General features: G+C 34.2%; 2 protein-coding genes across 2 annotated transcripts; one reads left to right on the plus strand and one right to left on the minus strand.

Annotated features, from left to right (window-relative positions):
- Window positions 1-3,355: 3,355 nt before the first annotated feature.
- LOC144446596 (uncharacterized) lies at window positions 3,356-10,083 on the minus strand. Its single transcript, XM_078136398.1, has 4 exons — window positions 9,712-10,083; window positions 8,964-9,163; window positions 7,270-7,434; window positions 3,356-5,985 (listed from the first exon to the last, which is right to left on the minus strand). The coding sequence occupies exons 1-4, from the start codon at window positions 9,949-9,951 to the stop codon at window positions 5,055-5,057; spliced, it is 1,536 nt and encodes a 511-aa protein (XP_077992524.1). The 5' UTR covers window positions 9,952-10,083; the 3' UTR covers window positions 3,356-5,054.
- Window positions 10,084-10,252: 169 nt separating this feature from the next.
- On the plus strand, window positions 10,253-22,244 carry LOC144446548 (enolase 4-like). Its single transcript, XM_078136334.1, has 11 exons — window positions 10,253-10,724; window positions 11,259-11,387; window positions 11,577-11,767; window positions 12,346-12,649; window positions 13,317-13,445; window positions 13,742-13,804; window positions 14,176-14,340; window positions 16,975-17,100; window positions 19,793-19,985; window positions 20,706-20,773; window positions 21,303-22,244. Exons 1-11 carry the CDS (start codon window positions 10,566-10,568, stop codon window positions 21,543-21,545), a joined length of 1,770 nt encoding a protein of 589 aa, XP_077992460.1. The 5' UTR covers window positions 10,253-10,565; the 3' UTR covers window positions 21,546-22,244.
- Window positions 22,245-24,944: the final 2,700 nt, after the last annotated feature.

A 24,944-nucleotide genomic window follows, 5' to 3' on the forward strand; every position in this document is an offset into this window, starting at 1 on the left:
TGTGACTGAATTCTGTAGTTTAGACCATTTCATCGAGTGGTAACAGTGCAATGAGAAGGGGTATATTCTATAATGTTCTATTGAAAGCTATCATCACACGTATATCAGAGCAGAGAAAACAGCACTGCAATTTCCATGAGTACACATATAGATAGAAACTTGAATATCTATGCATGCAATATAAGTAGAAATTAAAAATTTTGTCAAGATGTAAACATTTTTTTAAATCTATATACACAAGGTTAGATTGTCCAATGTAGAGTGAGTGCTTGGTATAATTTTTTCATTGACACTGATATGCAAGAATATGCATATTCAACAGAACTAAATGAATTTATTATTTATTAAAAAATTCATGATCATGAACAGTATGAAGTCACCCAGTATGCACGGTTACTTCAAAAGAAATCTGTTGAGTGTAGTGAAGGGTATCACTTGAAGCCTTCTGAAAGGTTCACTCTGATTGGTCAGAAACAATGAGACAAATGACATGTTGTGTATGCTTGCCAATCAGTGGAACTCTTCAGATGGCTTCACATCAGCCTTAGTACATGTATTGCAATGAACCATATAGGTACCGTACATACATGAATAGGTAACAGTTACACAAAGAGTTGCCTATTTATTTCAACAGGTTGGTAAAGTCTATAAAAACCTGAAAAACATTTGAAGTTTGTACATTCAGTCATTTCTTGTCAATTTAGACCAATAATGTAACTCATCAGATGTACAAATCTACCGGTGTCAGTGTACATTTTATTTGTATCATCTCTTTGTGTCCTGTTTTTTCCTGCCTGCAATATAACCTACCAAAGTTTGATAATGCTATAACCTACCAGAGATCAATGTTTCTATGTACACATAAATGTAAGAATATTTTGAAACCTTTTGAATTTAGTTTTGTTGAAGCCATCCAATTGCCATTTGTGGTTGTGTACATGTAAATTTTGATGATACAATGGTTTATAGGAACACTCAGTTTATAGACAGAGAGGGCAGCAAACTAAATTTGTCCTACAACATACCAGTACCATTGATATAATCAATTGTCCAGTTCCAAGATGCATTGCATGAGACAATGTCACTTATGTTGCTTGTTTTGTCTTTATTCACATTTGAAATAATTAAATGATGGAAAGACATGTTGATCTCTCTAATTATGAGTGATTTTATAGAACAAAGACTACATGCCATCAATGACAGAGAAGGATTTCACTGGTAAATCCAGGTCAGATGACAACAATCCCTATGAGTAGTACATGCAAACCCTCCTCCACGTACAGAATACATGGCTCTCTATGGGGAGACACATGATGCATTATGAAACTGACAAGGGTCTATTGAAAACTGTATATAAGCATATAGTAAAATTCTAGCTATACAGAGGCATGATGTGTATGTATCCTAACAAACTGTAAACACACCAGTCTGGGATTTTTCATTTCAGGACTTAACAACCTGTGACCACTACTAGTAATACAGCCATGGCTTCTTCTACTCATGGTGGAACTTTTCACTTTTAAAACCAAATTGATTTTGTTACATTTGTTTTTTGATACCATTCAAATATTGTCTTCATACATTACAACATAGTGTAAAATCAGAATACGGCTGTCAGGAACTAGACTAGTAATGGCATTACATTCTGTATGCCTTGATACTATCTATGATTATAGAGTTTGAATCCATACTATCAATTACATTTGCTATAGAGCATTCTTGCCAGAGTATTTTTTCCACTCTCGTAGAAGAACTACTTTCTACTGGTACTCTGAAAGAGACTATGTGGATTTGTGACCCATAAAAGAGATTTAATTATACCTGGAGTTCAGACATAAACAAATCACAAAAGATAGAATTTCAAGATGCATATTTTTCTGAACAATATTAACATTTAGGGTTCGTAACTACTTCATCTGTCTGTTATTAATTTAGATTGTCACTTTCTTGTTCTTTTACTCAAACCAAAAAGTAAGATAAAACTTAAAAACCAATTTTGGTGCTAGGGGAATTAAAGTGAAAAGAAGTACTGTAGAGGGTATTTTTCGTCATAATTTATGTATGTATTTTGGGTCAAATGGGGTATTACAAAGTTGCATTGTATAACTGACAGACAGCTTTTGTGTTAAATTGTCTGATGCATGCTTGGGTTATGAGAACTATTACTTTGGGATATGATGAGGCGAACATTGGCAAAGGGTCAATATTCAAATTTTATAAATTTCAAATTTCACAATTTAAAAGTATATGTACCTGAAGCACTTGCATGTCTTCGGTTTATTAAGCTTGTTAAGAATGTAATGAGCTGTACTTTGCAAGTTTGTATTTTGACAATGCTAGATGGCACTATGTATTGCATAACAATTTACTAGTATAACGGTTGTTTATGATTGACTAATGGCAAATGACCTATGTGATGTGTATAGTGTGTAAGGTATATCATGTCAGGGCGCCCTCATGCATTGGCCAACCACTTTCATAACATTGAGAATGCAACAACATGACATATCTTGCAGTCCATGATGTGATATGGAAATATGATATAAATGAATGTATAACTGCTTTCTTGATAATCTCTTTTACTCCAAGCATGGTGTATTTTTTTATTTTCCAATACATTGGACAGTCATCATGGTCTTGACTTTACCGGGTAAAATATAGTCATGGCAGAACTCCACATGTTACAGTAACCCATTTGGGATTACCAGACTGTTAGTGTTAGGAGCACTGCCTATGACTGTATTTGACAAGTCTAATTTGATATGCTGGTGATGGTTTCAACATGCGTCCACTGATTTGCTGAGTCACTTTCAAAGTATGGCTCAGAAGTGGTTGCCATACAAACATTATAGCAACTTATCTTGTAGACCTCCAAAGACTTTTGCAAGAATGAAGACCTGGTACTTTTAATGTTTACAAAAGATTTCTGTTGTCAAAAAATGAGTACCTGGTGCTTCTGTATATTACACACATTATGATTGGACAGCAGTAGATATTGGGTACTTACAGGTATTTCTGTTGGTTAGCACATGGTGTACACAATCATGATGGAAATAATACACTTTTACTGAAATGGAACTTTCTTACATCCCAGTAGTTAAATAAAACATACCAGAATTGTCATCTGTAGACATTGTTCAATTCATTGCATTGTAAATAAAGACAAGCTATCACTCACAAACTGCAGAATGTTGAGATGTTTCTTGCATACATGCATATGATGTATACTTAAAGGCAATGTGAAGCTACTACAAGGTTGCCACTGATTGGAAAACATACAGGCAACAGATTTGCTTGTTTTCTAACCAATCGGAATGAACCTTGTAAAGTGCTTCACATTATCTGTATACTTTAACACAAAGAGTACCATGTATATGCTGATCAGATGCTGATGGCTTATGTCAGTTATGTATACCACAACAATTGTGTATTTATAATGTGCCTGTTCTCTTGAGAGCTCCAGGCACTAACAATTATTACCCCTGGCATGAATCTATAACAGCACAAAAGCCCTTTATACTTCATCTCCCTTGAGAACATACAGTCCATGTACAGAACTAACCCATTGAATGAAACATGCATACTTACTGAATCCAGGATGCGAATGACCAGAAGACAACAACAGGGCAGTAATCACAATTTGTAAATAAAAAAAATTATTTAAATTATTTCAATAAAAAATGCTTGTACAATTCTTAGAAAATTAATTTTCAATAAAGAACACTGGATCCTACATCAGTCAAATTAAAGTTAACTAAAAATTCAACACGGTTTTAAAAGCACACATTTATTCACCAAACTAAAGTTATTTCAAATCAGCAGGCATTTATATGATATGTATGTTTATATTTTTGCATTCCACAGAGTTGTATCTTATAGAGTTTTAAAAAACATGCAAAAATAATTTCTAATTTGTACCAAAAAAAAGTTTTCAGCCACACGTTACAAAAATGTTTTAGAGAAATCTTTCAAGCAATAGTGTCAAGGCTCAACTTGTGTAGGACGGAGGTTAAAGGTCAAAATGTCCACTGCAGGCATTACCATGGAAACAGTGGTAATCCATTCAGCATGTGCTAATGATGACTAAACAGAAGTGCAGCAGTTACTGCAAAAAGCATGTGAATACACAAAACTGGTGTTGAAATAACAACCTTCTAGCTACTTCAAAAGCTTTTCTCAAAAAACAATTACAAGCTCAGCGTTAAAAAAAATCCTTTGGATAGCTACGCATTGTTCAGTGTGTGTACACACACTGCTTGGCTATATAGACCACAATGTGACATATCTTGAATTGAATACATGATTAGTCAACACCATGGACCGACCAGTCCACAGCAATAGTCGATAACTGAATGTACTGTATGCCCATAGCTAAGATAAAAGATGTTGTATCCGTATATATATAGAAGTAAATGAAAGTATAAATCCGTATTATAGAACATACTGTTTGTCACTGTGTCCTAGCAATGAACACATTTTACGTACAAAATATACATCAGATGGGGATAAGCTAATATTAGGTACACATATATATAGGTAGCTTCATGAATCATGAATTAGTAAGTCATGTCTTTCAAAATAAGTGAATTAAAAATGACACAATACTGGGGTACAGATTTAAGCTGTCATGCTTTTACTGAAATAGTGTATGACATAATACATATATAAAGATGGAAGTCCACATATTTGTAATATATGTAAAGTCAGTGAGTTATCGATTTGCAAAAACCCACTGAAGTCGTGATCAATACCTTGCAATGACTTTTACTGTTGTTTGCTGCTGTCATTCAAAAGCCATAAAGTATGAAATTGTTGACATAAAGTTTTTCCTAACCCATAAATAATGTAACTACTACATACAAATATGTCTATCTGGTGGGTGGGGACTTAGATAAATAACACCAAATAAAAAACAACTTGAAATCTATATGATAGAGAAAAGAATATCATATAAATTTATAAATTTGGACGGTCTTGGCAGAATGTGTTTTCTCTTATCCATTGTGAGGTTTTTCTTTTATATTGCTGATACATTAAATTTCAGATACGATAAACTAAGATTTAATCTTAAAACTGAATTCAAATTCTGGACCATTAATATTTGGATATCTCTGATAATTTTTAGTGATTTGTTTCATCATAGTGGCAACCCTATCTCGATCATAGCTATTCAGTGGGCGTCTACTCATTGATGTTGATCCACTGTGTTGAGAACTCAACCCTGATCTTGTGGATGTACCTGTACTATGGGAACGGAGTAATACATGTGCGTTGCTAGGATACAGTGACGAAGATATGTCATGAGAGAGATGCATGTAAACTTCACTCTGTGGTCTTTTCCCTGGTGCCGGGAATTTCTTCTGTTGTACATCAATGATGTTTTTACACTTAAACACCAGAGGTCGATCATGAGGATTTCTCTTTCCTGATAACACTCTCTGGATAACTTCATCCGGTAACCTAGGTAATGTATCACTGTATTCTGAATCTTCCTCATCTTCAAGAGGAACAAGCTGCCTTGTGTTGTTAGTTTCTGCATGTTCTTTGACTGGTGACAGCTGGTAGGGTTTATACATCTGTTTAGGAGGAGAAGGAGGAGGGGCAATGGACCTGTAACCTGAACCATCCTCTCTGACCACCATTTGTCTGTTATCTCCACCATTCATTCCTCTCTGAGTAAATGTCCTATCCTGTCTGGCAGCACTATTTGGCTGGTACAGTTGCTCCTGTTTCTTAGTTTTGCTTGGTTTCTGTTCTTTTCTCTTGTCCTTGGGTGATTTTATCGGTGCAGAAGGTGGCTTAGGGAGTTGTTTCCTCTCCAACCAACTACTGAATGCTTGTTCAGACTGGTAATTTCTCTTTTCAAGTTCAACTTCATTGTCTCTTTCAAGTTCCTCATCTTGATGCTGTTTCAAGGACATCAATTTGTTCATCTCCCGGGCTTCATGTTCTTTCTCTTGTCGCCACATCTCAGTGGTTAGGATCCTTTGAATGAAAACATATTCTTAATTAATCTCTGATGTTTACAGCTCAAATTTCACCAAAACATTATGTCAATGATTCATTTCATTTGAAGCAGTGATCTTCTGAAGCTAACATAAACGAGATATTCCATCTGTATTTTAATTCGGTTTAACAGTCATATCATAATCAAACATCTACAAATCATACAGCTACCAGTACTTTCTTTGCCTCATTCATTACTCTACTATTATCAGTAATAATTAGTTCTTGTATCAATTATCAAGTTCTAATTACTTAGGAGTAACGTTTCGCCTGTTCAGTTTGACAGACTTTGTCAAACTTTCCATTTGCTGGCTTTGCAGCTCGTGATACAAGAATTAATTTTTTCTCTATGTTTTACTGACCTGATGAACACTCTACTATACTACTACATGTAAATGTAAAGTGCATGTCCTTCAAAAAATGTAAATATTTGCTCAATAATCAACTTATGGGATAGGTAAATAGAGAACTTGAACCACAAGTACTTTCCCCGTTTGGCCCAGAAAGTTAGTGACCATCAGGTGTAAAAGCAGTGTTCTGAAACACTTAGGAATTTAGTGTACCCTGGTAGTCCTCAGGTACCGTTTAAGAGCTTTGACTTGGCTTAACTCAAAGTCATGTTGCCATTTTAATCACAATGATGACCAGGTACACCTGGCAACCATAATTCATAACTACTGCACAGAGACTGAGCTATGTACAATCTAGGTATAGTAATAACACTGGTATCAACAGACTATTGCACTGCAATACACTCACAGAATATTATCATCTCTATGGCAACACTGAGTTTATTTGCCACGATGATTCATGTATTTGATCAATTCAAATGATGTACAGGCATCTACAGTATTGCTTATATTTCTAACGATTCAAGTGAAGGAATCTGCTCATTCATCTTTACCCAATTGCAACCAATGTTTTCCATTACAAAAAAAAACTAAGCATGCAATAATACAGGAATGGAATTGTATAAACACTGGACAGGTATATCTTCCACAACTGATGAAATATGTTGGGCAAAAATATTTTCACCATGCTCAAAGAAATTCATTTGAAAGTGTTTTGTCATATAATTTTGTTTTAAGAGAACCCCCACCCACCCTGTTATATATCAACATAGTCATTCTTTTCTTATGTGACACTATAAATTTGTCTCTCTCTCTCTGAGTAATTGTATTTCTTTTCTCTATTTTTTTTTTTTTTTTTTTTTTGAGTTTCATGGCCTGAGGCCCACACTTGCAATAAAGACATATTTCGTACCTGGCACATTCTCTGTTACCCCATAATTTGGCATAGTCTAAAGGTAGATGACCTTTGACATCTTGGGAGTCTATAATAGCACCAGCATTGATGAGAGCCTCTAGACACTTGACAGTTCCCTCAATAGCAGCTTGGTGTGCTGGAGTTAAATCATCGTCATTAAATCTGCAGAGAAATTGACAACACATCAGTACATGTAGCCATGGGGCGTAACTTCAGTTTGACGTCCTGGGGTCAAATAATTGCTATCAAAAGCAAAGAGACATGAAAAACGGGAAATCATGAAAAGTGAATGCAGCTAAGATCACAGACCTCGGTATTACCATGGAGGTAGGAAGGACTTTTATACACCCAGGCTTTCTTTGCACTGCATTAAATCTTGTCTAGCCGCAACTAAATTGTTAGATTGGATAGGATGATATATTGAGCCTTCTTACAGATCAATGGCTGAAATATAAGCTGACACCCAAGTCCTATTTGAGAAAGGCTATAAAAGACAAACTCATTGTTTGTCATATATCTAAATGCCACTACCAACAAAGTGTGTTTGTTCTCAGTGCAAACAAGTCTTTTTAGGAGTTTCACGCATGAAATTTTTTTTAGCCTAGAGACATTTAGGATTTCCTGGTTTAAATAGAAACACAATCTAAATCTTTGCACTAGTATTAACAGTTCATGTTTTTGGTATGTGACGTATCGTAGTAACTGTGTAATGTTTAGGGTCAGAGACTGTACGTACCTGATAAAAGAAATATGTTACACAATCTAATTCAAAACAATGGGTCTTTTTTTTTATTGTTTCAACATCTGCTACAGTGCTAGAACGAAACAACTGCTTAATAAATACTAGAAATCAACAAACTTAAATAAAATTTGTTTGAATAATAATAATATTATGGATATACATCTGTATGCTTAGGAAATACAAAGTCCCGGCATTTGTCTTTTGAAAAAATACTAAAATAGTTTTCTATACAATGCATTCTATTCCTCTTTAGCACCAAGTAGTTTCCCGCCAAAATTGCTTATGGCCAAAATTGCTTTACTATTAATTTTCTGCCCAACTTCAGTTTGTTTTAGATTCATACATATATTTAAAGATTATTTATGGATTGTGTCAAACTTGTGGATTACAAGTGATTACCCTTTATCCAATCAAATACAAGAACTTAATCCCCACATTTTTATTCATACATCTGGTAGTCACTAGTGGAATTTTGCCTATTCACCGACTACTTTTGCTTCCAAAATGACATAAAACAATATTTTCATGATTTTGTAACATTTTGGATATTTTCAACTTTATTTTAGATGGGACTAACACAAATTATTATTCTTGATGATTTCATCTCAACATTTTGATATAAAAGTTGATTTTCAAAGAGTTGCACAAAAAAATTGTGGAGCCACTGCCCACATATTTTCACAAATGACTGACTGGTATTGCTGGACATGATAGGTTGTTGTTGTTACAGAACATTCAGTTAGTTACAAGTTAGAAGTAGCCTGAAGTAGTACAAGTATGAAGACTCAGAAGAGATCGTAACACAGATGTTACAGTGTTAGAGATTACAGTGTGAAATTTTAAAAGAATTACAGTGCATACTCAAGGAGAACACTGATAAATTTAGCTTTATTTCTTTGTACTAAATTGATTTGAATTGAAACACGTTTTTCCAAATCCGAGTACTTACACTGAAGGATCGGCTTCTTTTTCTATCAAATAGCTAACACACTGCAGTGCTCTTTTGCCATTGCGGTTATTGATGGCAAGGTGGATGGGTCTCCAACCAGTACTGCTTGGTAGATTCACATCAACGCCATACTTCTCAATCAACAACTTCAAACTGTCTAAACGACCGTGCAATGCAGCCAGGTGTATCGCGGCAAGCCCCTAGAAACAACAAAGATAGTGCTGGTTAACAAATGATTGGGTATCTATCTGATCACCCTAGTAACATGGCCACAGTTGTCACAGTTCAGTTGTCAAAATATAAATATACATTTCAATAAATTGAAAACATATGGTAGATGAGTGGTACATTTTTTAAACATATTTAAAGAATGGTTCCTAAAAATTGTTATCTACTGAAATATTGACAAAACAAGTTTCACAGAAAGAAATGTTTCACATGTTATCAAATTGTTAAAAATATTCATTGGTACATACTGAAACCTATATGGATTTCACACATAAAAAATTATAATTTCAGACAAAATCGCAAATGTTTCAATTAAATTAAATATTTACAAATAATTCACTTGAAAGATCAGTCATAGCGACAGACAATCTAAATGGTCATATTAGCAGAACAATTTTCACAAACATTTATGTTATCTACTTATTTATTTATAGAACATTATTATTGTGAAAACTATTGAAAAAGATGAAAGTTAGAAAATGGAATAAAATATATACCCTGATCCCAAAATTGTACTTACATTTTTATCAAATGTCGTTGCGTTTCTACCGTCTCGTAAACTCTGTTTCAACCATGCTGTATCACCAATTGCCGCGGCCATGAATTCATCGCTCTCAAGTTTGGAGTTTTTCCGTACAATGCGAACCCTGCCTGATCCCGGTGGAGCCTGAGTTTGTTTCCCCCTCCCTGTTCCCAACTTGCTGTGTTGGACTTTTGCAGATCCCGGGGCAGTAGAAGAGCCTGTATCCGATATCTCCATGGCGGATGTAATGTAAAGTTTACGGATTAAATGGCAAATTTAGAATGAATCTGTTAAATTTTGACGCCTTGGATGAAGCTGCATTCCAATGCAACCCCCATCGCGACTTCATGCAGTCTGTCAGTCTGACTATTATGATTGACCTTTGTTTTCGTTGCGTATAAACAGAGATATTCACTTCCGGGTTAATATCCTGGAGATATGGGTCATTAATTCCGCCTAAAAGACGTAGAATTATGCTCTTTCTTGAAACATCCTGTATCTGTTATGGTTATTTATGACACAAACGTGCAAATCTACGTCAATTTTTCCTCATAAGAAAATCAAAAGATCATATTCCCTTTTTACCCAGAGTTCAGTATTAGAGGAATGCCTAGCAACGAGCAACATGGCCGCCAAGTTTTGAAACGATGATGTGAGCTCCAAAGAATTGGTTATATTTCACTTTTCGATGCTTCATTGATCAATACCGTATCTCAGAACTGTCGTATTTTCTCTTCGAATTTCTGGGGTTTTTGACAATTTTGTATTATCATTGTTTGGGACTCCAACGTCAAAATTTTCTAGTGGAACCTTCGTCGATCAGCTTTTCGAAAATCCAAGTTCCATTCACCATGGCGGCCAGCAGATCTTCAGAGAGAACAGCCAGGGAGTTTTACGAAACGAAGCAGAAAGCTGTGCAGTATTATCGTAATAATCAAGTACCAGAAAAAATTGAAGAGATATTGAATAGCATGTTCTATGAAAATCCAGATGATGTATATGGTCGTCTTGTAAGTAGTAGTATTATTGTTGATGGTGGTTTGTTTTGTTTTTGTTGCATAATAATTGTTATCGTCGTCGTTTTTCTTAATTATTAAAATTATTTAGTACTATAGGTAATTGCCCATGTCGTTGATTGCAGTCACTGTGATGATGATGATGGTGGTGGTGGTGGTGGTGGTGGTGGTGGTGGTGGTGGTGGTGGTGGTGGTGGCGATGGTGATAATAGAGTGGTGGTGTCTGATGATGATGATGATGATTGTCGTCATTATCATCAGCATCATCATAATCATCATCATCACTATTGCATATAGTCTGTGTACTTAGGACAATCTCAGCAAAATCGATCTATATGTAACCTGGAATATATTGATTTTGCTGTCATATATGTTAGTGTGTTGTAACCACAAAAACACCAAGTGATCCGAGTGTATCATTAATTAAGTATAAACAGTTTGACAGAACTTTCCCAATTTACAACCTAAATATTTTTATGATTGTGGCATTTCTGTTTACTAATAGTACACTTTTTCTTTAAATTTCAGTCAGAATATTTTGAAACCTTATCAAAGCCATCAACAATTAGTAAACTGGTTAGTCAGCAAGTATTTGATAGTAAAGGACAACCCACTGTACAAACAGAAGTACATTGTATAGTCAAAGGTGTTGACAAGGTGAGTCAAAACTAAAAAGTGTTTTACACAGACAGTTGCATTCATCTGATGATCTTTGGAAAACTTACTGATGTGTTAAACTATAGTTACAAATGAAAGCTAAGGCTCAAACCACACTGTGTGAGAGAACGCTGCACAGAGGTAGAGTTAGGGATTTTTGTCTGACGGTTTCATTTTCTTAATTGATAGCACATCACTACAACTAATTTGTCAAGTCAGACCACAATAGCTGACAGTGCACCAGTAGAGAGAAGGGAGGCTGATGATGCCGAGAGACAACAGTGTGTTCAGACAGCCATCGAATATATCAATGGACCAATAAGTGAAAAGCTCAAAGGTCTTAATCCTGTCAATCAAAAGGAAATTGATACAACAATATAGTAAGTTGGGGTTTTTTTTGTAATTCCTTGTCAGATTGTCAAGAAATAGCAAGTAACGCTGGTGTAACTCAGACAAGGAAGAAATACTTACTTATCTGTGCTCTAATGCATATACTAATATTGATTAGTTTATAAGGAGGAAGAAAATCTCCATATGGATAGATAACAGAACATCTCCATGAACACTTCAAAGTGTAATTCATACTCTACATACAATAATAATAACTCAATGTAATAACCATAGTTATTTGTCATCTCTGCAGTTCATTTGAATTATAATACTAATTTTATGTGCAAGCTGTGTTCAACATAGTACAGAACTGACTACAACAGGTTAGCTGTAACTACCTGCTAGTCAATTGAACTGTAGATTTTGTCATTCTGAAAAAGGTAGATCATTCACTGGGACAGATCAAAAACTCATGATATATGGTCTTTACTAAGCTGAACTGGCTGTGTGTTGTAACTTTTGTAATACACAAATAATATAGTTAGGATTTCAATTGTTAGAGTTTGGTTTATCAAAAAATATGTACATATGAAAATATGTCTGATTTGTGTTGATTTCTACTCCTCAGTGAAATAATTGAAAAACTAAAAGAGGAGCAGGAAGAGAAAGAAAGACTACTTAAAGAACAACAAGCTGAGCAGGAACCTCCTCAACAACCACAGAAAGAAACTACTAAAGAAGACAGAGCTTCACCTAAAGCCAGAAAGAAGGGTAGTGCCAAGTCAGCTACTGTGGTTGTTGAGGAACCTAAAGAACAGTTATTTACTGGTAGTAATTCTCTATGTGCTGTCTCTCAGAGTATGGTTAAAACAGGTGCTCTGTTAAAGAAAATTCACTTATTTGAACACATTGCTAGTCTCAGATATGAACAGGTATGTCAATAACAATCTCAATGATTCTTGTGATTTATGCATAAAGTGTGTTGCTCTTCACACACACACACACACACACACACACACACACACACACACACACACACACACACACACACACACACACAATCTATAACAAAGCTATGTACTAGTAATTTGTAAGCATATCATTGACGTTGTATACACTATATTCTGGTTACTGAAGTTCTGCCCTTTTTTGGACATAAGAATTGATTGTAAGTGGCAAAAGTGAGGACTAAAATTTGGTCATGAACACTAAGTGTATGGCAATGCATGAAGACTTTAACAAACTGTTTATGTAAAACAGCTCTATGTGTTCTTAAAGAAGCATTACAGTAGTAGTTCTGATAAATGTCTTGTTTTGATAAATGGTAATTGCTAATAAAACAGTACAGCTGGAACAACACAGAAAATGACAGATAGTTTCATCTCTGTTGTCTTTACACAACAAAATGTAACTGTTTCGGCCTCCACTTTTGGCCCAAAACAAGTTGCGAACTGCAAGTGACCAAACCATGAAATCTTTTTTGTCTCTCTTATAGTATGGCATAATGTATATATAACTAATCAAATTCAACCATTCAACACATACATATGAATATGAAAATGAATATTATATTGACCTTGTTCAATGTTTTATTTTCAGACTCCTGAGAAATACAGACTCCCCCTGCCCATGGCAACTATATTGAGTTTTGGTAAAGCAGCAGCTTGTAAATTGAACATGTTCAAAGAAGTAATGATTGTACCACAGCCAGGCAAACCAATGGATGAGGTATGAAACATGTCCTAATCTCCTTCTGTTTCATTTGTTCATTTCTATCAATAAATGTCCCTCACTCCCCACATTTGTCCAGCCTCCTATTGTCTCCAGAACATATTACTTTTACCTTTGTCAATCTGTTCCTTACACTGTCATTGTCTCTTCCTTCTTATATCTCCTGAGTTGTCTTTTTGTTTGTCTATATGTGTGTATGCCTGCCTGCCTGTCTGTCTGCCTGCCTGTCGTAAATTCGTCACAATTACATTTTTGGTTAACTTTATTTTTTGTGTATTTTTTTCTGTCATCAGGCCATCAAACAAATTTGTAATATCTACAACCAAGTTGGAAAAGCACTTTTCACTAAATTTGGGGTGAGTTCAATAACACCATTGTATCCATACATACATAGCTGGAGACAAAATGCATTCAGCCAGGTAAAGCCAGCAATCTGTGGAGATTCATTGTAGCTAAGAAGATCTCAAGATATTTTACAACTATATTTATACTTCTCTGTTGTGCACAGAATAGAATGACAAGAGGGAGTGACAGAGCAAAAGAGACAGACAGAGACAGAGAGGAATAATGGGAATCAGCAAAGATTTAAAGTACTGGACACTCTAAGTCACCTATTGACATATTCTGTGTTTTCAATGAGCTACTTAGTTTGTTTTAGTCTAGTATTTGAGACATACTCAACTCAATGTGCTTATAAAACCTGACGACTTGTTTATTTTTTAAACAGGTTGTCTCAAAGAATGTGAATGATTTAGGCTGTTACATGCCGACATATGACAAACCAGAGCAAGCCTTAGATCTGATCCAAGAATCTATGACTCAGTTAGGATTGACTCCAGCTGAAGATTTCCATATTGTTTTACATTGTGCTGCTCATGAGATGTTTGATATGGTAAGGAAGTACACCCTCTTCAATTCCCTTTATACAATCAAAGATTTGTCATATTTTTGGACTCACAAGAGCAATATATCGTTTACAAGAGCAATATATCGTTGTCTATTTTGACTTCGGTGATAATAACAAGGAATTTTGTGACAATTGACTTCAATATTCAACATCACATGATTAGAAGCATCATAAGGTCCTGATTACAATGTAAAGAAATAGACCACTCTTCACTTTATTGTGAATCATGGTTCCACATACACAAAAAAGAACTGACTAATTAATATAAAATACCACCAGACACAAAACTCTAAAGAGTGCATTCTTCTTATCTTGAATGCTGCCAGTTACAACACAATTGATGTTATGTGTCCCTTTAATTCACTATGTTGTATTGCAGTGCACACATGACATATGTATTGATATGATATTATGTATAAATATATAATCCAATCCCACAAAATCAACCTTAGTTTTATGTCATAATGCTCCAAGTATGATTCCGTGAACTAATACAAATACGAGCCATATGGTCAAGTATTTGTTGTGTGTGGAATAATATGGGAAAATTTGAAAATGTTCAGTGTTGCTCAAAATCATTTATTATATAATAATAAATTATCATTTATTTAATATATCATATTATGCATTCACCACAAATTCACCAATTGCATTTTACATGTAACAATAGGATTTTATATGTAAACCTACAAGGATCACGTCACCACATGACTTAAGTTCAAAGGGTAGCCAATTACAATTAAAGATCTACTTAGATTTAAATACACAGCTGTAGGTGGTAATTTCAAACTCAGAACAGATTTCTGTTATACCAAGTGGGTAAGCCTTGGTAGAGAGAGTTTTTAGTGTTAGTAACACCGAGACAAGTGAGTGAGGACACTTGACAAACTACAGGTGGGGAGAGTGGACTGTGCACTTTAGCTCATCCAGTGAGTTTTGTGAAGCCAGCATATAAACTTGAATTGTTCCACAAGCGTCTAGCCTAGGCTACAGGCAAATGAAATCACTATTTTAAAAGCAACTAACATACACAATCCACTTACCAACACGAAAAATCAAAAGTACATACTTCCAACTAAATGACTAAAAGTCACATTTGTATAAAATTTTCACGTTTCAAAAATACCAGGGCAAACTCGCCGGTTCAAAGGTCAGTTGCTTTATTGTTGTGACATCATAGCATGTTCAGTTACAACATTTTTTTCATGAAAGATCTTGGAGTAATTCTACTTCTACAGGTGTTGATAGATTGAATTTATTGTTATGCACTCTAGATCATATTCAATCATGTCTACACCATTAAAAAAAATTCTTTTCTTTTTCGTATACATAGTACACTACAAAATCCTACTATTTAGGTAGATGTAAAACAGAGGAGTGTACATTAGTAACTTATTGATGGTTGTAGTCTCTGCCTCACAAAATATTTATGAACCAGAGACAAAATTTTTTAAGCCAATGCAATTCGAATACCAAAACCTGTATATCAGAAGGTATTCCAAGATCTTTCAGAGAGCAAGAGTAGACGTGGGTATTTAGACAGTAGAGTTAATGGAATGAATATATCAGATAGACCATCTATATTTCATGGAATGAATAGACCAGATAGACCATCTATCATTTCATGAATGGATAGACAAAAAAAACATCTATCATTTCATGAATGGATAGATAGACTAAATAGACCATCTATCATTTCATTGAATGAATAGACCTAATAGATCATCTATCATTTCATTTGATGTTTAGACTTCATATTCTAATATATATTAGTAGTAGCACGACGGTCATATTCCAAACATTATGTAGAAATATTTTCATATAAATTTTACATAATTTTTCATAATTTTCTATCAATTTGGTGCATTTGTTGTGGTCCAAAGCAGTATACTTTCAGAGTCATTATGTCTTGATGTCAAGATGATTAATTGAAGTAATGTCATCAAAAGGTCAAAAGCCACCAAAAATTGGGAATATTTCTTTAAATATGTATACTTGGTACCAAAAGGCACGTGTACTACCGGGTACTGAGCTATCTCTCTCTCATTGGGACAAAGCCTGTACAACATGGCGTAGGACCTACTGTGTGTCCTGAATTTCAACACAGGATCTCTCCTCCCCATGTTCCCTCATTCATGAGAGAGTTTAATATGCAGTTAAAGTCATTGCATAGAATAGATACTAAACCATATGAATTCCCATATACAAGTTTATATCCTTGAGAATTTGAGGCCCATGTTCATGGTATAAACTTTTGAGTTGACGACATCAAAAGTTTATTAAATTATTATACTCTGGAGATAGTATCTATGCACTTTGTGATTGTTCATAATGACAACTAACAATTGACAAAAAATTGCAATGATGGATCTAAATAAGATATTGCATGTATTCTCTCATGCTGAAAGATTCAGCATTGTTGGCACTCCTGTTGATCACATGCTATAAAACAAACGATTGTGAGTAACCACAACAACAAATCTAGTTATTCTCTCTATTCTCCCATATGTACTTTGGTGACCTTTGACATTTTGAGTCTGCCAGGATCCACATCTTTGGACAGAGAACTTGACTCAATTTCAAAGTAACTGATATTTGACTTTGGTATGGTTTATACAGGACAAGGGGAAGTATGAGATTACTACAGGAGTGTTCAAAGGACCTGATGACATGGTTGAAGTTTATAACGATCTGATAACCAGATATCCTGCCATCATTGCAATCATTGATCCACTCAAAAAACAAGTAAGTATAAACTTCATGCCCTCAAAACCTTAGTTTTGGCACTGAGTCTTTCCAAACAGGGACTAGTTGTTTGGATCACAAGTTATGATTTTGTTCGACTATAGAAAAATTCCTTATTCACTTTCTCAGATTACTAATAACCTTCTTAACAACATAGTAAAATTTGTATGGATTTTTCACATCTCAAAAACATCAGGTCAAAGTGTCAAGTTCAAAGGTCAGTCTTGCTACTGTTGTGATGTATATACATATTAGTTAGCATGTTTCATATTTATATTTGATAGGAATTGGAATGTAGATGTAGAAATAGCATCAATAGATTAGTAGTACTTTGGATAGATGTGATTTCAAACTTTCATATTTTCACATCATTTTTTTTTTACATAAATTGAGTAAAACATTCACACTTTACATCTCAATTATTTAAAAAATCAAATTTGCATAAACTTTCACTTTTCAAAAAACAACAGGGCAAACATTCAAGTTCAAAGGTTAGTTTTTCTACCGTTGGTGATACCATGTATTAGCATGTTTCACATCTATGGTTTGACAGACTTGAATGAATGTAGGTATAGAAATATGAATGTAAAATAATATCATAGCATGAATATATAAATATATGTATATCATCCCTCATTTCTCTGAGTCAGCGTAACTTCACACATAAGTCGTAATAATGTAGACACTACCACAGCAGCAAGGATACTGGTACCATGCAAATATTTCCATTGTCATAACAAACTTCAACTATATTCATAAAATTATTCATTTCTCACACTTGGCAAAAATCACTGTGAGATACACACTACCACAACAGTAAGGAGATTGTACAAACAAGAATTCCATTGTCACAACACACTGCAAATATGAACTTTTTAAGCCTTCTTCTTCTCGTTTTCTTGCCACTGATCTTCCTTGATCCTTGATTTAAAATTTCCATACGAGTGTGGGATTGTTTTATAGAATGTAGGTAGCAGCATGATCAGCTGCATGTACATTAAACACAAAATCTTTGACGGCAGAAATAGACTGCAGAATGATATATAAACAGTTTATCATCAAAATATACAACTTCACAAGCTCAAAACATGGATCAGCTATACACCATTTAGATGCATCCATGCTTTGAACATGGCGGTAATATCAGCTATAGTATTACATCCATGCTCAGAGCTTATTACAAAGTTCCACTAGTTGACATTTCAACTATATATTGTACTTTTTTCTGCCACCTTTCATTTAATTAATACACAAGTGAATTTTAATTACTACCTGTATGTCACTTTTGTAAATTTCTCACATTTCAAAATATCAGGGCAAACTCTTCGGTTCAAAGGTCAGTCTTGCTACACTTTTGACAAATTAGCATGTTTTATATCCACAGTTAATAGATGTAGAAATATGTAATGAATATACTTTTTAGAAGATCAACTTTTCTTGAATTAGATAATGACTAATGAATTATTGTCTCTTCTAACATTGTGACGGTACTTTCAGGCACAGTTCTCAACAAATGTTTCATTAATTTCAGGGAAATCTATCATATTATGGCTGCTATAGTGCATTTGTATGTTCTATTTATTCCTATCTGTGTGTCTGTCAATCCACTGTCATTTCTCAGTAGTCATTCATATGTATGTAGCAGCAAGATTACTAGAGTTAAAACAACATCCTCATCAACTCCAAATTATAATTAAATGCACTTTCACTTACTGTCCATTGTGTCATTCAGTCAAATTGCTTACTGTTTATGTTTCAAAATATCAGGGTAAACTTTCCAAACCAAAGGTCAGTTTTCTGTGAAATATTAGCATGTTCCAAATCTATTGTTTATAATATACACAATCATTGCTTGAATAGATGTGTAACAATCTGTCTCATACTTCTAAGTCGTTGTTTCAGGTTTTTATGTTGTAAGCTTCAAAATTGAAGTGTGTTCATTTTAAGCATTACTCAATTAAATCACCTAATTGAGGACTGCATTTTCTTTTGCCAAAATGTAATGTCCAAATGTGAACACAACCCACCTGCTAGCACTTCTTTGTTTGTATCACAGCCAACAAATACAAAAATGCAGTGCTTGACATAGACCTCCATAATGTCAATATTGTGATAACAAAAAGTTGAAGTGAAAGTATTACCAGAAATCTCAATGAACATACTAACTTCTTGAGCTTATGTAACACACTGATAATTAAGTCAACTTCTTCCATCACATATTCATCTTTTATCCAACGTATACTAATTACTATTGTCCTTTAGGAAGGTAGTGTTACTGTGGTTGTATTCATCAGAAGCATTTTGACAATAGTAACGAGATTCAGAAATCATTCTGTTTCTTCTCCATACTTTTGTTTATCATAAGGGATGACCGTAACTTTAATGAGATGAGTTAACGTATCATAGTCACACACACAAAAACTTTAGTCTTGCTGCATGCCCATGGGCAAATTTTAGAGACTGCCATCTAGAGGTCATGCATGCCTTTTGAATTTTCTCTTGTTTATCCACTTTCTCTCAATACAGGTACATTGCATGTAAAGAGGAGACACTTACTTACAAATGAAATACAGAAACTCTGTGTCAGTTTATCATTTTACAGGTTCTATACGACATTCATGTCATCTCCAAGAAAGGAATATTGCATAAAAGTACCATAATTTCTTTCATTTTTATTAATCTCCACAAACAGGATGCTGAACCCTGGCTAAAGTTATCTGAGAAGCTGAGTGAGAAATGTTATATCATGGGAGATCATCTTTATCCACGCACTGAAAGATTTGTATCGGAAGGTTTCGGTGAATGCAAGTCTAGTGCTGTTGTCTTAAAACTACAGCAAATGACAACAATTACAGACACAATTAATGCAGTCAGGTTCCTGAATGGTAGGTTTTCAATCCTTCTACATTTCACAGATACCAAATGTATGGAATCTAAGTGAAAAGTTGTAATTCCTTTGTGTATATCAAATAAACTTTCCTTCATCTATGTTGGTTCGAGTTCCCTGTTAGTACCTATATCAAATAAATATTTTGAATATTTACATAGTGATGGACAATCAGAAGTTATTCCCCAATATTTCTTTTCATTCAGCTAAAGAATACAAGTGATCTAAGGGGTCTTGTTACTACTCGTCTAGTGGTTCATAGTGACAACCCTTAGGTCATGATATTTTCTGGCTGAATAAAGAAAATATTGGCAATTAATATAATTATACCTCCCCAGGCATTAGTTATGAAATACTGGCAATTTAGCAATATTGGAATGTTGTGACTGATACTTCAAGGACCCTGTACAGAGCCAGTGACATAGACACAGGTTGTTATAATGTATAACAACCAGGGTGTATAATCCATATTTTCAGTTCAAAGACAATAACTTGGCTTGTCCATGGTGTAAAGTAGGACGTCATACACAATAATTCATCCTAAATAAAAAAATGTTGTGATTGGGAGATTATATCATTAATAGTATTATTTGTCTATGTATTATTTATACAATCCTTGGATGTAGACTAGACTCTATTTAACAGTTGATATGTATGCTGTATTTTCACAAAACCCTTTATTAAAATTTCTACAAAATTTTCTTTTTCGTTTGTTTAGATGAAGCACTAGATTGTGTTCTTTCAACTGTGCAAGCCGAGAGTGGAGAGAGTTTGCTAGCAGATTTAGTAAGTCGTTTTGCATTATTAGATATACTATGTACTGTGAAACTGTAGAAAGGAGATGTTGTTATGTGTAGTTTTGATACTAGTTTCTGTCTGTTGAGACACTCCTGACAATCATTTACATTGATTTGTTGTATACAGTAGCAATGTCAGACATAATATTCTATTTACATATTTTGTTAGTTCAAAGACAAGCCATACATCATACACAATGTATGTATTACAGATTGGTGTTGTTCATACTCAGTTTTTGGCAACTTTTTATGGAGCATTGTGAGGAAATATCTGTATGTTTTGTATTTTTCATTCTTTATTCAAAAGAACCAACTGAAAGAGGATCTTGACAATATCCCATTCACCTGTTATGATGCAGATAATGTTTCCAGATAAAAAATTTAATTTAAAAAATAAATAAAAAATATGACAAGTAAGAAAACTCCACTTGAGCAATGTTCATTGCATAATGTAACCTTGACATCCATGTTGTCATGGCTACAACAAGAGACAAATAACACTTCGTATTATCTCCTAGGCTGTTGGTGTTGGTGCAAAGTTTATCAAGTTGGGGGCGCCATGCAGAGGAGAAAGAGTTGCATACTTCAATAGACTCTTACAGATAGAAACAGTGTTGAAAGAGAAGGAGGCCCTCACACAAGATGAAACACATGAATTCCCAAACATCTTACCACCACCACCACCACCTGAAGTTGATCCTGACGAAGAAGGAGCAACTGAACCAGAAATTGACAACACTGATGATAAGAAGAAAAAATGAATTGAACTTACAACGAAGTGTACAAACAAATTATATGAACAAAATATTCAAAAAGAATGAACTTGGACTTCTTAAATCTCAGACAAAGACAGAGATTTGACAATTTTATAAAACATCTAAAAATATGGAAATTTATGTTTTTTCAAAAAGTATAACGTGTGAGAATAATTCAGAATCTGAACATTGTTCATTTACATCACAACATTTGCTTTATCATCTGCAAAAACAACATGACATTTCCAGCAATTTGTAATTTTCTTTACTTGTGAATCTTTTTATTCATTCATTAATTTTCTATTCTCTGTTCATGAATATTTAAATTTTATAATTTTTCCTTGTTTTATTGTCATTTGAAATTATTTGGTGTCAGTTTATTGTCACATATAAATATTACACATTTGTGCTGTGTAAAACCTTTGAAAACCACAACGGTTTTTGTACTTAATGTAAATAATAATTATAAATTCAAAGTTTGAATCAATTTGTATTCTAGCTATTTGAAGCTAAGGGGGCACAAGCTGAAAGTCTCAATACTCAGTGCAGAGCGGACAGTGTTAGGTAGTTGGTGCCACAGAATGGCGGCAGCAGCGTAGCTGAAAGATCAATCTCCATAAGATTTGAGTCTTGTTCTGATAGTCATTATTAATGTATATATATGTAGATGTGATATTCTCTTAAGATTGTAAATAAAGATTCTTACCAGCAGTATGTACGTGTTCTGCTCACCAACTATCAAACACAAGGTAATAGTGTATGTATGGTATATGTGTTTTTGAAGACTAGGGGTATGGAACTACTGGTATGCAATAGTGTATGTATGGTACATGTGTGTTTTAGATGCAATGGTACAAGAAACAGACAGACAGACAGACAGACAGACAGATGGGGTGGGAGATGCGAGACAAACATACATACATACATACATACATACATACATACATACATACATACATACATACATACATACATAGAAGATGGGGCGATGACATAATGACTTAAACAGAGCAACAGGAGAGAGTGAGAGTAAAAAAGAGAGAGAGACAAGACAGACAACTCATATTTCACCAGACTGTGAGCAAGGGGAGAAGGCAAAGGTACGGGCAATGTAGAATGATGGGGTTGAAAAGTTGAAAAAAGTTCCCTCACCTTTATTCACATGCCTACATTCATGATTATTCATTAACACATAACTAATATTAACATAAAGCCGGAAATCGACACATTTATACTCATCATCCCATCTTTAAATCTACAGTTAACGATGCGTCAGCTGGTCCATGAAAGACAATAACCTGATGACGTTTATCTGCAGCCGGTCGTGCGGAAACATTAAAAATCGTTAACGATACTAATTACAAAATTAATTTTCAAATTTAGGAGCTCACAACAGGTAGGTAGCATGTTTCAACTATCATTTTTGGCTTCATGTTGTCTTTACAACTAGATTGTAAAACTGTTAATTTGAAGTTTTACATCTAAGCTTGAATATAGCCAAATTGAATCTGACGTCAGACTACTGGGTGTGCTTACCTAATATCGACATTATGATGATGATTATTTCAGAATCTGATGATCTTTGAATATATATTTGTTGTCAAATTCTATAGCCCTACCGAATTAGAAAAGGGATAACAAAATTGTAAACTTGATTGGAATTTTATTGCGTTCAACCGCAGTTCATTACCTATTTAATTTGGCGGGACATATTGGCCATTCGGATGCGACATTTAATCTTAATAACTTTGGTGACCTGATTTCTGAAGGCAGGGCAAAATCTAGCTAGAGTGGTTAAAAAGCTAAGATTTGTTCAGATCAACCTGTTTTAAATCTACCTAGAGTGTTTGAAAAGCAAAGCTAAGATTTGTTCAGATTAATCTGTTTTAAAAATGTTGTACCACCAATCGAATTGTTCGTCAGATCTCTATGCAAAAATTGACACTTTAGTACAATATTTATAGACAAATGCTGTGTCCATGAATGCCAATGATACACCTTTATTTTGACTGTCTTTTTTCATTTTGTCTGTATGATAGAGTTCCACACCACTTGCAGAGTACACGTAGTACTTGCTACAGCGTCAAATAAATAGCGCGTATATACATATATGTTATTACATTTAAAAAAATCTTTTCCCGAAAATATGTTCTGAAATAAACGTATGGGTATATGGTGTGTGTTTTTCACACGGCCATTATTCTCAAAATGAGAAAAACTCACATTTAATCGGTAGTGACTGTTTAATATAATCGGTAGTGACTGTTTAATATAATCGGTAGTGACTGTAGAGCGATCTATGTAGGATAAACCCTACATTTTTTTCTATTTTTCTTCTATTTTTTTGGTTTATTTATTTACAAAAGCAAAGACCATGTGGGACAGATAAAGAAAAGCGTGACACTGCTCAATACTAAATAAACGATCCACTATATTCATTAGTTGTAGCTTCCTATATATCAAAATTCTATTCTAGATTTTCACACCAAAAAAATGACAATTTTTCTAAAACAAAAGGGGTCGTAACAATTGACATAATTATTTCCATTATAATCATTTTACCAATTTTAGTTTATTAATAAGCTATGTTCAAAAAGCAGGAAAATAATCAATATTTTTGCAAGTCATGGTATATTATGATTAGTAATTTACACGTTTTGATTTCCCGTCGATTTCATAATTATTACGAAAATAGCATATATTAATATGGTAGCGGTAAAACAATGGAGCACACGCACGGAAATATCATAGTGTAATAAAGTTAATTAGATGTACACGAGTTTGCATTATTTTGTCTCTTTCTTTTGTTACATGTTTTCATTCAAAAATCGCCTATAAATGTAGTATTATCTAGGAAAAAAATCATTTTGTGTACTGCAAATAATCTAAGGCATAAGTGTGAATCGTGCTATTTGCAGACCAAGCCGTGACTATATCAAGTGTATGGGTAGGCATATATTTCTTATCGTTTTTCTAGGGTTGGGTGATATGATGTGTATATTGTACTTATGTTTGTAATTTTATTTACATGAAATTGGTACATTTTTTGTTATTTGTTCTTGCTATTTTCTTTCTTAGAATTAACTAATTCGAGTAGATGACAGTTTACAAGATGTATATGAATTTATAAACAGTGGTGCGTGCACCTACATAAACATATTGTAAGACTCATCTCTCTCTCTCTCTCTCTCTCTCTCTCTCTCTCTCTCTCTCTCTCTCTCTCTCTCTCTCTCTCTCTCTCTCTCTCTCTCTCTCTCTCTCTCTCTCTCTCTCTCTCTCTCTCTCTCTCTCTCTCTCTCTAAGTTGGAGAGAATACAAGTTATAGTAACTAAACATAACGTGTATTTTCAGGATTCCTCAAGATGGACTGCCATAAAAGTCTCTTCATTATATTGGCTGTTTTCA

This window comes from Glandiceps talaboti, chromosome 15 (assembly GCF_964340395.1).
Source record: "Glandiceps talaboti chromosome 15, keGlaTala1.1, whole genome shotgun sequence".
Taxonomy (NCBI): Eukaryota; Metazoa; Hemichordata; class Enteropneusta; family Spengelidae; genus Glandiceps; species Glandiceps talaboti.